The 15,930-nt window shown below is 35.7% G+C and overlaps 1 protein-coding gene across 14 annotated transcripts in view; it reads left to right on the top strand.

Annotated features, from left to right (window-relative positions):
• The window catches only part of Snrk (SNF related kinase), a 424,230-nt gene that overhangs the window by 381,853 nt on the left and 26,447 nt on the right, over positions 1-15,930 (top strand). For all 14 annotated transcript variants that reach the window (XM_067093083.1, XM_067093028.1, XM_067093044.1 and 11 more), the window contains one exon: positions 3,793-3,919. In XM_067093083.1, coding sequence (XP_066949184.1) covers positions 3,793-3,919 — 127 coding nt within the window. The remainder of the gene's footprint in view (positions 1-3,792; positions 3,920-15,930) is intronic.

The following is a 15,930-nucleotide window of genomic DNA, read 5'->3' as shown; positions in this document are numbered from 1 at the left end:
ATGCCCACTCAGAGTGGTACTCTCAGTTGGACCAAATCTGGCCTGCTTCTCGTCTCTGCTCTCTCCAACGCCTCCTCCACCGCTCAGGGGTAATCTCGTATGCCTTGGTGACTGTTTGGCATACAGCTTCCCAATTTCCCCTATCCTCAACCGAAAGGGCGTGGTAGGCAATGAGTGCCTTCCCTCCAAGGAATTTAGTGAGAACAAGGGAGAGTTCCGTGGGAGAGAGGGTGCAGCACTCCAGGACTCTTTCGGCCCTCTCAAGCCATACTTCAGGCTCTGCCTCTGTCCATTTAGGCATAAACGAATGGGCTTGGCTGAGGGCCCTCATCCCCGCCACGGGAGGCGGGGGTTGCATTCTGCTGGGCTAACATCTGGAGGTCATGAGTGCGCTGTCATTCTCACTCCTCTCTCTCTTTCTCCTTCTCTTGTCTCTTTTTCTCTCTTTCTCCTTCTCTTGTCTCTTTTTCTCTCTCTGTTGCCTCTCCATCTCCTCTCTTTTCTCCTGGGCAGTTCTTTCGGACTCTCTTTCTGCCTTCGCAGTATCTAGTTGCCCCTGGACCCAGTCCCGTAACTCTTGCCCCGACATTCCCATGTCCTTTCCTGCCTGCATTAATAACTTAAAGTTCTCATTGTGCTGGGCTCTGGAAGTAGGCATTTTGTCAAACTTAGTTGGCAGGGCCTTCTAAGGTTAAAAAAAAAACAAATGAGATCGGGAACTGATTTTTAAGGTGAAATATATTCTATCTCTCGCACGGCCTCAGCCAGTTATTGTGGGGATAGTGAGATGGGCATCACGTAGGACGTGGGCGTCTTGTGGGACGTAGAATTTGATGGGCATCACGTAGGACATGGGCGTCTTGTGGGACATAGAATTGGATGGGCATCATGTAGGACGTGGGCATCTCGTAGGACGTAGAATTGGATGGGTGTCACGTAGGACGTGGGCTTCTCGTAGGACGTGGAATTGGATGGGCGTCACGTAGGACATGGGCCTCTCGTAGGACGTAGAATTTGATGGGCATCACGTAGGACATGAGCGTCTCGTAGGACGTGGGAGTCTCGTAGGACATAGAATTGGATGGGTGTCACGTAGGACGTGGGCATCTTGTAGGACGTAGAATTGGATGGGCGTCACGTAGGACGTGGGCGCCTCGTAAGACTTGGAATTTGGATTTGCCCCATAGGACTTGGAAATTCTCGCCTCGTAGGACTTAGAATTTGGTGGAGTCTCGTAAGACTTGGAAATTGGATTTGTCCCGTAGGACTTGGAAATTCTCTCCTCGTAGGACTTAGAATTTGGTGGAGTCTCGTAAGACTTGGAAATTGGATTTGTTCCGTAGGACTTGGAAATTACTAATAGGAGAAAACCCCCCGAAAAAATTCCCTGAGAGTGGCCCGAGTATGAACAATTCTTATAGGAACACTACTTGGGCGAGGAATGAAGATTTGGTAGGCACGCGGGGAGGGAGGGTTGGGGGGTGGATGAAGGTCATCTGACCCTCACTGATGTGGGTTATTTTTAAACCCTGGTTGAATGAACCCTTCTGTTTACAACACCGTCTGGTCTCCTGACTGTGGGGAATTTCCCAGAGTGAGCAGATAATAGTAAAAATGACCTCGTAATTCTCCCTAGAAGCGGAGTTCAAATTTCGCCTTCCTAACACCTAGTTCGAGTTTTAGTTAAACTGAGAGAGAGTATTTCAGCAATGCAAGCTGATCCTATCCCACAGGGGAGTTCATCTGCGCCTAAATAATTCACTATTCCAAAATATGAGGTAAAATTTAACTCACAGGAATTTCTTTCGCACTATTCCTAGAAAGAAAAATGGCAAAGTGAGAATTTAACACAGAGGAATTTCTTTCGCACTATTCCTCGAAACGAAAAGTGGTTAGCACTGGTTATTTCCTAACTACCTATCCTGAAAGGCATGCATTAACAAAATCTAATACGGCAGTTCTCTTCTCTCATTGGATACATGCGTCCCTATTCCCTAATTTCTTAGGAGCAGCCATGATAGTAAAAAAAAATTCTTTGCTAAGATAAACACATTACTTCATGGAACTCTCTTGGTTTGTGCTCTTGGCACCAGGTTCGGAATTTGTCTTGCACCCAGTATAGCTTTGCTAGTCGCTGATTTGGCGAGTTGCAAGTGCAACAAAGCAACAATAGAGGGGAAACTGCAAAACAGGATCTATGGGAAGGTCGCTATTTTTATGTATTTCCCTATGTTTCTAGATTCTTAAGACGCTTTACAGGCTGGATAACAGGCTGGCAACGGATCTCTTTAATTTGGCCTTGGAAATCTGACTTTACGTTAAGGGAAATCATAAAAGGAAAAAGAAAAATGGGGATGGTTTTATGAGCTTAGGGATCTACAGGCAGTCCCCGGTTAACGGCGGGCTCGGTTAACAGCGATCTGGTTTTATGGCGCTTGTCTAGCGACGAAAATTGGCAATTTTTGGCGCCAAAAATTGCCGATTTCCGCTTATCGGCGCTGATAATTGGGTATTGGAGCCGATACATATCTAACAGAGGCGCAGATAACCGAAAATCAGCACTTTTCGGTGCTGATAACCCCGAAAATCGCCAAATAGGCACCGAAATCGCCGATTTTCGGTTAGCAGCGATTTTCAGTTATCATCACACCCTCAGAAACGGAACCCTGCCGATAACCAGGGACTGCCTGTACTTCATGAGGGAATATTACGTAAACACTTTGGTTGCATTAAGAATCAAAAGGAAAATGGTTAAATGAATTATTAGGAGGCTTGCAACCCCTGAAGATCTTCCTACTGGAGTCTCGAATGATAGGAAGGCACAGTCCAAGATGAGTCCACAGCAAAGTCCCTCTGCAATAGAAGAGAGTTAAACATTACATGCCAGTAAAGGAAAATATAACACATACAATGACTCGAGGCTGCACTTATGGTGCCAAGGACTCAAGGAATGAATGGACACTTTACATGGAACCAGAACATTGGCAATGGCACTGGATAAAATGGCACAAGGACAAAGCATAATACTGGCACTCAATAAAACACTTCTAGTGGCAAACTGTCGTGACTGAAAGGTCTTCACTCGTACTTTACCTTAGTGGAAGCAGGTCTCAAACGAATACTGACGAGGGACAATCACGTGAATGGCACGGCACACTAATCACTTGGACGGTCCGTTCCGAGGATGACTGTAGAATCGGAGTCGAGTCTGGAGTCGGGTGTGGACAGGGGGGTAGGGGGGAGGAAGGGGCCTCTCAGCACCTCTCACGCGTGTACGACTGCTCTGGCTAACTGCAAAGATCTCTCCTGTCCAAGCTCCTTTTAAGGCAACCGCCAAGGGTAGGGGCCCCAGTGTCGGGCCCATGTGGTGAAGGGGACAGATCGAAATGTTGATAACTTTTAGTGTGTTGATATCTAGGTCAGTTGGGATCGGCTATGCAGCGACGATTCTACTTTCGATAAACTAAGGGCAAACTAAGGGTCAGCTGTGCAGCAACTTCTTGTAACTTATAATAATGGCTTGAATACTCTTGTTTAATGTTTTATACATTTCAGTGGAGTTTTAGTAATAATTATTATCTTTTTTTATGTACTATCTTAATTTGTATATTTACTATTGTCAGTATCACTGTATTGCAAAATTCTTAAAAGGTGAATGATTTCATTTATAAATTTATGCGACATTTGATGACTAGTGTTCTTTATGCAACATATGATGAGTTGTTACTTCTGTCAGACATCCTTGTACTGTACTTTTACAGTAAATTTAAACCATTTTTCTAAATTTTCTAGACAATCTGGGGGCAGTTTAGATGAGAGCACAATTCAGACATCAAATGACACTTCAAAATTTATTCAGGATTCTCAAGTTTCCAAAGATGACATGGTCAATGGTGTCCTTCACAACAAATTATCTGAAGTAAGGTTCTTTGGTTTTCTCGTTATCTATTGCCATTATGATGTTGGTACTGTATCTTTAAAGTTGATAATAACCAGTAATTCAGTGTATTTTAAATCTACCCTGTTGAGTATATCTTGTATCAGCCCTAAGGACAGCTCTTACATCATTGGTAAGGTTTTATCTTAAAATAAGTATCCACCTGCATCCTTAGAAATAAATATTATGTAATGAGGAAGAATTCTAATTATGCTGCAGTTTAGTCCATTTTTCAGTTTTGAAAGGAATTAATTTTAATAATATAGCTGTAGATACATCAGATTTTATAAGGATTTGCATATCAGGTATTTTGTAGCATGGACTGAAAACACACATTGCAAGTTAGTTTAAAGGAGAGGTTGGTAAATGAAGGAAAAAATAGTGTTCAGATTTTGAGAAGTAATTAGATCGTAAAGATATTCAATTGTTTGTTATAAAACCCAATAACTAAACTGTAAAGAGATTTACATTTGATAACGGCCAAATATTCCGTGTCATGATTTAATATGTATTTGAGAAGACACTTAATCCTATATGCAGATCAGAATGTTTCTGTAAAAAAAGTTTTGGTATGACTAGATATTGCATATACTTTAGAGCATCTTTATAAACGTAACCTTAGATAAGATTAATGATAACACTTATTTGTTAAATTGTGATAGTTCCATTACAGGGCTGATTTAGTTTTTAACAGCCTATTCTTTGTCCATAAATTTATGTCATCTCTTGTGAGCTTTATATGCTAAGAATGAACATTGATCACCTCATTACATTAGATGGGGCACCCAACATTTTTTAAGATCTTTTATAGAGCAAAAATTATTATCTACATTGTGCAGTCCAGTATGTTGCAGTTTGTACAAGTTTTGCAGGTCTGGAGTTAAAAAAAATTGTTATTGTTGAATTAAATTTTATTTTCTTTTTATTGAAACTTTCCCTTTACGTATTTCAAGTCCAGAGAAATATTTTAAAAGCATATGTTAAAACTACAGCTACTGCTTTCTCATAGAATCAAGGCTATTTTGTTACCAGAAAAAATGAAGTGATGTGCTTATTGATATTGGTTTCATTGCAATTCAGAGCATTGCAGTTTTTGTAAAGTATGTTGATTTCAATTTTATTTCCAGTGGTTTAAAATTTTTTACAGCAATAGTGTTACTTCTTGTAGTTAATCCTGCTTTTCCTATTTTCTCCCCCACTCCCTGTGTAAAGGTTAGCTGAGTTTATGACTATAGATTTCACTAGCTTAGTGAACTTAGTTTTTGCATGCTATATACAGAATTGGATTTTGGTCATGCAGTGTACAGTATAAAGCTTTCAGACAAGTTTATACCTTTTTGTTTGTGGAAAATTAAAAAATATGGATAAGAATAATTTCCAAAAGGAAGTTAATTTCCAGTGCCATCAGTATTATACCAAAATTAAAGATTTTCTCCAAAATCCTCTCAAACATGTGTAAAGGACATTTTTGATGATTTAAGACTATAGAATACAGTTCATTTGCTGCAAGAACTGAAATACTGTATGCTAATTGAAATATATCTAGCTTGTTCTTATTATGTACTCCTAGTTTTTGATATAAGGAGGTGCCACTTTCATTCTGATGTAGACCTTGCTTGTTTGATTCATTCTTGATTTTACAATGAACATTTTAAGTCACAGTTTTTATTAAATATTTATATTCAGAGACCTTACATCACTAAAGAACTACTGTTGGATATTTGGTATTTTAATGCAGATTGGAGGACTAATGAAGAATAAGAAGTGTTTTGGAAAATCATATGTCCGCCATCGTATCACCAATGGAGAAACTCGGTTTTCTTATAGAAACGGGAAATGAAGTATGATACTGAAATTGCTTATGCATTTAAAAAGAGTAACCCAAAACCTACCGAGAGTAATATAACATGTGAATGCACTGATAACATTACTTCAAAAGATTAATTCTGTAAATAACCTAAGGATATATACATCTTTGTAACTGGGAATTCATATTAAGAACTGTTAAAAAGATTTTATTAGTGTCTTGCCCTACCTAGAAAAGATGTCTGTCTTTTAATTGTTTTGAAAAGTACTTAACTGTTCAGTTTAATACTACCAGTCTTTCACTTGACTTCACTTGATATTGTCAATTACTAAACTACTTACATGCTAATTCAAAGCAGAGGCTCCTCAGTTAACTAGGCATCAAGGCATGGGGCAGTCCTAGAGAGATGCACATATCCTTGGGTACAGTACCATGCTAATCCGTCCCATGCAGTTTTAATTTTATTAAAGGCTTTCTTTTGTGTGTGCGTGTGTATGTGTGATGTATTGAAAATTTTCTGTTCTTTTGTTATTACCTTCCACCTTATTTTATTCTTTTTAATACTTTTTTCACTCTCATGCTCATGGAAGTGATTTATTTATTGATATGTCTATTATCTTGCAGACCTATTTTGCCTATCTGGGCATTCGTAGGGGGTCGTTTCAATTAATTTTTGTATAGGTATTTTTGCATAAGAAGTACTTCTAATATTAGGCCTAATAAAAGCACATCTAAACGTACTAATCTTACTTGCTGACCAAAAAGTGTTTGGTAGTGCTTATAATCTGGAAGTCTTTTGTCTAGCCTGCTTTTATAATTTGTATCTCACTTTGTGAGCAGTTACTACTACTTGACAAAACCATTTTTATTGCATATGATATGGAAATATATGCGTTTGAAAAACTGTGGTGTATGTAAGAGAATTCAAATTCTTTTCAGGGATGTAAATGCCTTACAAAGCTTTCAGTCTCAATTGAAACTGTATATTGGATAACCTGTAATAGTTTATTACAGTGCAGTCATTAACATAGTTGTTCATGTTCGTCCTCACTTTGTTAAGGTATGAAATCTTTGTTGATGGAAATTATTACATTGTTGTTTTTGCAGTCATAATCCATATGTTAAATAATGTATAGTGTTATAGTGTTGCTAAAGCTACTTATTGGGGTAAAAACTACCAGTACCTCTTGAATTAGGATTGAATGAATTATAATTGCCTAGCAAAATATTTTTGCTCCAAATTTGTTTGATAACCAGGTTCCATGTTCATGTTAATATCAGCTCCCAGCCATTGCAGTAGCTCCCTGGTATTATTGATATGGGTCTGTTTGGTAGGAATGTGCAAGTATGAGTGTTGCTTTAGCTTTTCTGAGGAGCAAATACAGGCTCACACGTGAGATACTTTATGAACTTGTATAAATATAGATGAAGTACCATAAAATATGAATTTTTGTGCCATTTTATCTTTTGTAATTATGAAGTTCACTGAAATACTGTTGCTAGCGCAGGTAGCAAGTTGATTTTATTTGTTTGTTATCCAGTCATAACTTTAGCAAAATTTATTCATGTATGTACGGTACATGTGATGCTGATTTCATTTTCTTAACCATGTTCTTATATTCAGCATCATTATTTCCCCCATTTTATTGTAGAAAAGGGAGCCAACATTGCAGGAATTTTAATGTTAAATGTGAAAGTTGGATGTTGTGTATGTTGTCTTATTGCATGGGTAGTCTACAATATTAGGGAGCAGTCTTTTTTGGCTGTGACTTTCATTTTAGGTTTAAATAGGGTGTTTGGTAGTAACCAAAAATTCTTGGGTGGAGAACATGGAGAGGGAATTATTTATTTGCATTTACCAGCAAAGGTCAGAAGATGTACTGTTAACACTTCCTTTCAGTGGAAAAGTTTACACTCTTCTATTTTGTATGTTTAGAAGGAAACCTGATTCAGAAGTCTTTTCCACCAACTCATAGATTTGACTTCAGATCTTTGTAACAAAAAATTGATTAAGGAAGATCAGAGGTGATACAGTTTCAGGAAAAGCTCTTTCTAGAGACTGAAAAAATAGAATTTTTCATTGATATCCTCATGTCAAGTTGCAATCTTTGATAAAACACCTTTGACAAGGAAGATTCATTTAAAGTTCACTAAGAACAAATTATTCTCATTAAGTTGTCCCAAAGACTGTAATGCTTCTGCTAAGAAAGGAGGGAAGAGACTGCCTGATTTTTATCAAGGTTAAATATTCACATTGATTGTGAGCAATAGGAATCTGATGAAGACTGTAATGCTTCTGCTAGGACAGGAAGGAAGAGACTGCCTGATTTTTATCAAGGTTAAATATTCACATTGATTGTAAGCAATAGGAATCTGATGTACGATGAATAGTTGCCAGATTTTTAGACTCCAATTCAGTCATGTAGCAGTTCTTATTACTACTGTATTAACTTTTGTTGTGTGCTCCGTAAGTCATCTAGTGATGAAATGCAATTGCAGTTTAACATTTGTCATAATATGGTACTAACTACTTGGTGATAGTTGCTACAAGACCTTGACTTATTACCAAATAGTGAATTTGCACTTGGTAATTGTCAGTTGCTTGATGGTGGACCCAAAACACTTATGAATGATATATGGTGAATGACTCCTGTGTATCACAGGATAGGCAGACATCTTGTTACTATAACCCCTGCGGATTATGTTGCCTGTCAGGAGTTGAAGAATGATTGATGCCTGTTCCTGCAGTAGTTGTTCAGACTGTGCTGACTTTGCTTCCTCATTTTCCTGTATATTCAACAAATTCTGTGTATCACTTTGCCTCAAGTGAAAGTGTGGTTGGCTGGTTATGGCTGTGAATGCTAAGAAATAAGATGCAGTATAGAACTGGACTGTTAAAACCAATAGAAACATGAGATCATGTTTGCATTTAGGTTTTTTGTTTTGTCAGATGATTTCCCAGATTTGGCTGTGATAATTAATGTAGATTTTGACTCTTGAAATATTTCATTCAGATTGAATTCCATTGGTCAGCAGCTGCATTACATGGGGCCTCTCTTGTTATTAAACTAGTGGAAACTTTTGTTGTGGAATTTCCTTTGGACTGTGACCCAACAAAAAATCCCAAGGCAGGGTCAGTGATTAGTGTTTGGACAAATCAAATAACTCTTAAAATTGATTTCAGTATTCAAGACTGAGGTCATCTACCTGTAACATGTCTGCCAGAACAAATACTGTAGTGAAATGAGTTCTTGAGAGATTGTTGAAACACTTGGAAAAGGCTCATTAAAAACAGCAACCCCTACTAGGGATGAGGTTCAAGATTGCAGTGTAAGGTGGTTGATGGTATCTTAAATGCTTTTAGGCCAAACTGAATTCCTGTCACAATAGAACTTTAAACTGTTTAACCAGAACAGTGTTAGGAGGCTGTATATGCTCCTCCAGTTTAGTTTTCTGGATATATTATTTGGTATCATATTGCTTCTAGCTGTCTTTAATTTTCAGCTAGCAACTAGCTTTAGGTACAATATTGTCAGAGCAGTTCCAGATAATGAAAATGAAATGAAAAAAACAAGTCTAACAGAACTTTGTACATGATTCTATGTACTATATGTAATTTTGCAGCATCTTGTTTTTCGTGGGGTCAGGTTTTTCTTGTAGTTCATATTTTATGAGCTCGTTTGAATTTGTCAGAATTTTGTGCCTTCAAAGGATAATATCTACCTCATATCATATTTCTTAATCTGTCCCATCCAACATTCTAGTTCTGTGTGATGGAAAAGTATATCATTATTATTATTATTATTATTAATACAGGCAGTCCCGCTTACTGGCGGCATCGGTTAACAGTGTTTTGGTGCTTGGCTAGCGACATTGTTAACCAGATTTTTGGGGCCGGTAAGTGGTTTATTGGTATCAGTAAGCGGTTTTTCGACATCAGTTAGTGGGTTATCAGTGCTGTTAAGCGGTCTATCAAGGCTATTATCGCTGATTTTCAGTTATTGGCGATTTTCGGTTAACGGAACATGTCAGGAACAGAATCCCCGCCGTTAACCAGGGACTGCCTGATATTATTATTATTATTATTATTATTATTATTATTATTATTATTATTATTATTATTATTATTATTATTATTATTAACTAGTCTAACTAGATATTGAGTTCATTTCTAGACTGTTAGGCTATACCAATAGGATTTATTCTTAAATTAGAGGTGCATATTGGAAGGCAAGACAATATTGTAGGAGCTACCTTTCATACAGGAGGAAAGATGTAAGTCACCCTCTCACTTGTGTCAGTTTTGGTAATGTTAAACTTTATTGAAGTAATTACATAATTTAAATTGTTATATCATGTAAAACATTACTTGTATGGTTTAGATGATACCGTACTAGCCTTTTCTTCTTCCCAGGTATCAGAGCTTCATGGTAGCCTCATCTGTCAATGTACAGAGTATTTATTTCATCCTTTGGTTGCCTTATCCTTTGATTTGCATAACTGCATTATTGAAACAAAGTTCATGATTTTAATCAGTGAACCAATCTCAAAAATTATTTTTGTGTTTCATTGTGGCCTTGCTGTCTTCTCAGTAGGCACCGTTTAGTGACTTTTTATCTGGGGTTATGTTGTATAAATTTTTAGTTTATCCAGACCACCAGGCTAATTTATTTAGAATAGTGTTCTTGCTTAGGTGGTGTAACACCTCTTGGGTTCCTGCATCACTCATTTGCCCTGTAAAATTCAGTATTTCTCAGATTGCACAGAAAGACAGATGATTATTTCTTTCACTTCTCAGCTTCCATTATCTCTGATTTTTACAGTCATCCATCTGTTAGGAAGCAGTTATTCAAGTTTTTGTTGGTCAAGACCCATTTTCTCCTTCCCTATTATTTTTTTGCATTCTATCACAAGGGCATTAAGATGCTTGTCCTGTTAGCCTTTAATAAAAATGTAAATGAGTTGGTTGGTCTTATGTTTACTGGCATATCTTGCCATTTCTTACACGATTTCTACTGTCATTTACCAGTAGATGATTTTAATAGACCTACCATGTTGCAAACAATCATCATACTCCCAGTGCTTTATGCTAGAGAAGAGAGATGACAAAGAGATAGGAAAGAGAATCTACTTGAAGTTGAAGGAAATTTATTGAAATATCGCGCAGTGAAAAGTTGTAGGAGAAAGTTTGTTAAATTGCATAATATATTAAAAAAAATGCAGGAAAGATATTTATAGCGTTGCTTAAACCAGAGAATATGCTTTCATTAATTTTTGTTTGAGCATTTCTGTGTGGGTCAGGATATTTCAAGAATGAATGATCAAATTTTGTTGAATATGGGTAGAGAAATTTTTAGATGATTAATTCACAGATACTAATGGAGATACCGTATAGTTATCCCGTATATTTCCACATATAAGACAACGTTTAAATCTTAAAATTCACCCCTGAAAATTGGGCGTCATCTTATACTACCATTCTAAAAATCAAACCTTGAATTCTAAGTGATGTTTATTGGTAGGCTAGCCTTGGCCTCGGTGTGACAACCACTGACATACATGAAAAGATTCATATTTTGAAGTAAACTGATAATAAGGGTAATAAAACCATTTTTACCTTATATATTGTTGGTATATCTTCATAATAAATAGCCTATTCGAGGAATAATTCCAAATCAATGAAATCAACTTTTATCTATGTGAGCTCAGGTGAGAAATTGTAAACATCGAGTTATGGTTGCACTCACGGCAACTTTTATCCTTTGGTAACCTTTCAGAAATTTTAATGGTAGTGTAATTACAGTAGTGATTGTTGATGAGGTGTAAGTAAATGGCCATTAATACAACAGGCTGTTTGTAACTGTTTAGAACAATTCAGTCATATGAACAATAATTATAGTACATTAACATATTGTTGTTAGGGGCTGTTTGGATTGGCGATGAAACGTAAACAAAACAATGGTTTCCCATTAGGTGATGTGTGTAGTAAAAACATGATATAGAATCAGCTTTGTTATTTCGTTTAATTTTTAATTTCTAAGAATACAGTAAGCAAAACAGCATTTGTAATAACATCATCTTTACATAATCAGTATTTCATACGATACCTGTTGTTTCAAAAGTTAGCCTATACACAGATGGTTTTGTAATTTAGCAGTCTTCTTATAGTACAGTTATGAGATAAATTCATGAAATTTGCCATATTATTTTACCTCTTCGTATCTAAAGGTTATCTTATACCTGGAAATATACGGTAGTTATTTGTCTCTATGGAAACCAGCTTGTTTTTTATTGTTCCAGTCTTTAAGTGGTTGCAAAATATAAAATTAAAATCAGTAAGACCACTCCTTAGATTCAGTAACTAAATTTCAACTACTGTAATTGCCTCTTGCCAGCAAAGTCAAATGGAAGTTTTGTCTTCCCTCAACATTTAGGATTTCTTGCAGATCCTGGCAACTAACTGTTCCTGTCGGATAAAAATGTGTCCAACGGGGTTCACACTGGCAGGGGTATGCTGTCCACTGAATGCTTTAATTTTTTCATGATATCTATATCCATGATTCTGTCAGCCCTGCATGTATGACTAGGTTGCACTCCACCATTCATTTATGAAGGGAAATGCTGTATCATATGTGTACAGTACTGAGTTGTATTTTTTATGTGAGAAATAGTATCACATTATAGTTATTTGTAACCCACTCATACTATCAGGTTATATTAAAGTGTTTTTGCCCAAATACAATTGAATGCCATCTGTTACATATAGCATAAAAGACAAAATAGATTTGCACAGCAATTAGGTTTTGGATTTTCCGAAATTATAAAAAGTACTTGATCCTCAGTAATGCTTGCCCAACTGAGGCCTCACTATGTTAATGTGCACTACATTTGGGAGACATTTTCAAGACTCAATATACTGGATGCTTGACTACAGTCACACAGTTATATGTATTTAGCACCTAAAAAATCCTAATTTACATGTTCAGATCTCATTTAAGGCTTCCATCACATTAGGCCTTTCAAATTTATCACAGATGTCTTACTCTGATATTCAAAAAGAGATGAATGTTTGCAGGTTATCATCACTATGATTACCTGGACATTATCCAAGTGGCATGAGCACACATCATGTGTTTCTCCTAGCTGTACAAAACTATTGTATCAAATGCATCTGAAACCCTTGTTTTTCAACAAAGGGATTATGAGAGATCTTTATACCAAATTTCTCGCATATCACAATGTTGTTTAGGTGCAGGTGCAAATGTTGTGTAAGTGTAAAATCATATATAAAATTATCATATATGCAGGGCAAAGTGTTTTATAATTTTTTTATAATTTTAGTGTTATGTTTATTATTTAATATTATATGTACATACCTATTTACATATAACCTATCTATCTCCCTCACAGGGAAGAAATGAAATATTGTAGATCCTAACTGGTGTCAGTTTTATTGCTATTTGCTAACCAAGTCCCTGAAGATGACTTAGTTACCAACAAAGTCTGCACTGGTTAGGATCTAGAACTGTGCTTCATTCCTTCTGTGTGGTGGTTGAAAAATAATGCATAAGAGTGGTTATAAATCATACAACCTGTCATACTTTAGAGATCATTTTTCACAATTTAATGCTACATTTGGAGTAATATAATTGTTGTCGAGGGGTTCATTATTAATAATTGTCATCAGTAAGTCTGACTCCATTAAGTATATGAGATGACGAATCTCATTAAGCAGAAGAATGTATATTTGATTTAGGTGAGATAATGTACAGATTAAGTTGCTAATACTTCCCTGGAATATTCTGATACTATATATCCTTATTTTATTACTGATTCACTGAATAGTGGTGATGTGACTGTATGTTAACCCTTACTGGACAGTCATGATCATGTGAGGCATAATAATTGCTCTAGAGTGCAGAGTGGACTGCCTCTGGTGAGAATCAATATTTTGCACCATATAGTTTGAACAAATTTTGTGTGACTTGAAATTTCATGGATGTCTTTTTATACATTTGCTCATAAATATACCCAAGGATTGCTGTTGCCTTTAGTTCTTATCTTTTATGATAGGATGTCACCTATAATTTTGCAAACTAAAGTACAAAGAAATATTAGAAAAAAATGTATACTTCACTAAGAGGTACTGCTTCTCCCCCATCTCAGTATATCTCGTAAATATTTTACCATAAATATACTCAGAATTTGTTACTGATTGTGGTTCTTATCTGTTATGATACTGTGTGAGCTGTAATTATAATTTTACAAAATAAAATTTTTAAAATTATTAAAAAAACATGTATAACTTGGTAAAATTAGCATATTTTTATGAATGTCTTGGAAAAGAGGCCCTGCACAGGGTTGGAAATATTCACTTCCAACTTTTCGTGGAAGGTACAGAAAATTTTTTCGAATTTTTTTGCATATACCATGTGCATTTGTACATCTTCCTCTTTCCATTGATTTTTTTTTTTTAAATTGGCCAACCTTAAAGTTTGCCCGGTGTAGGGGTGTGCTTAATATATATATATATATTGTAGCCCGCCTGTAGGGGTTAATGACATGAGACATATTTTTCTTTTATACACAATTTGTGAATGCTGGCTAATTTTGAAGTTCTAAATGAGGTGTGGAATGAGTATACTGTATACATTTATCAGTGCCAACAGGAATATTTTTAGTCATAATTATATAAATTATAAAGTAGCTAAGTGTAGGTTTGTGCTTTTTATATATTACTGACCTGAAATTTAAAAGTTGGAATTCTATAGTTGAAATTAGTCTTTAAATTTGAATCCTTATGTCATCAGTTGAGGATTAGTTAATGTCTTGGTTGTTTGCAGTTCAAGTAGAATGTTATTTTGTTAGACATTGTATTTTTATTATATTTAGTTAATCCCATGTATAACATGAAGTATTACGGTGTTAAGTAGTACTGCTTCTCCCAGTGTTTTACTAGTTTTACATTAAGTTGGATATTGAATGCTAGCCTTTTCACGTAAAATCCTTCTCATCCAGACATAAGTAACGTGTTTGAAAATATCTATAAAATGTGATAATTATATAGGGACTTGTAATGCTTTACATATATATTGTACATGTTAAAATTAGAGGCACATCGTTACTGCTCAGTCGAGGCTACATGTGGTAACTAAAGTTGAATTAGTTTTGTGCTAGATTAATTAAAGTATTTTGAATATAGATTTGCTACAACCTTAGGCATAGGTTTCTATTTTAGGAACATGTGCAGTGCTTTACAGTAAATCTCTCTCTCTCTCTCTCTCTCTCTCTCTCTCTCTCTCTCTCTCTCTCTCTCTCTCTCTCTCTCTCTCTCTCTCTCTCTCTCATTTCAATTCAGCCCAGCTACAGCTGCCAAGGAAAGTATGGGAAGGTGAATGAATCCATTTATGTTTTTTCTTTAAAGTAAATCTATTACTGATATATATATATATATATATATATATATATATGCATATATATTCAGTTGTTTATGATCCATATATATACAGTCAACCCCTGCCTATTCGCAGTTTGGGATTCGTGGCTTCACCAGTTCACGGAATTTTTGTGGAACTTATCCCTGAAATATTCGTGAAAAATTCGGTAATTTGCAGGTTTTTTGTCAAGAAATATTCACTAATTACTGTATTTTCATGTTATTTTTGTGACCAAATACATTTTTTATGATAAAATGATTTACTAATTTTCAAATAATATTCATGTAAACACAGCAAAATATCAATAAAGTGTATTTTTTTCCAATGCATATTAAATATTTAGGTACTGTGCAGTACTTAACTTCCCACTGTTTCCCTTATGTACTGTAAAAAAAGAAAATGGGACTGCTTCAATACTGTATAAGAGAAAGTGGATGTACAGTACTTGAATACATAGGGGTAATTTGAATAGTTTTCACGCTTAGCTGTAAACCATATAGTTTTAACGGTAAATGTTGTAAAATGACTTTGGAATGGTATTTAAGTGTTTTAGATGATAGTTTAAGGTATACTTGTGTAGGAAGATAGTTTAAGGTATACATTTGGTATTTGAACTATTGAAATAGGCAGTTATAAGTGTTTTTAGAGGAAGGTTTTCAATATTTGCGGGTGGGTGTGTTTAATATCACCCACGGGTATCCCCCCACGGGGTTGACATATATATATATATATATATATATATATATATA

This window comes from Macrobrachium rosenbergii, chromosome 4, assembly GCF_040412425.1.
Source record: "Macrobrachium rosenbergii isolate ZJJX-2024 chromosome 4, ASM4041242v1, whole genome shotgun sequence".
Classification (NCBI taxonomy): Eukaryota; Metazoa; Arthropoda; class Malacostraca; order Decapoda; family Palaemonidae; genus Macrobrachium; species Macrobrachium rosenbergii.
Note: the sequence above shows the minus strand (reverse complement) of the source record. Positions and strands in the feature narration are given on the sequence as shown.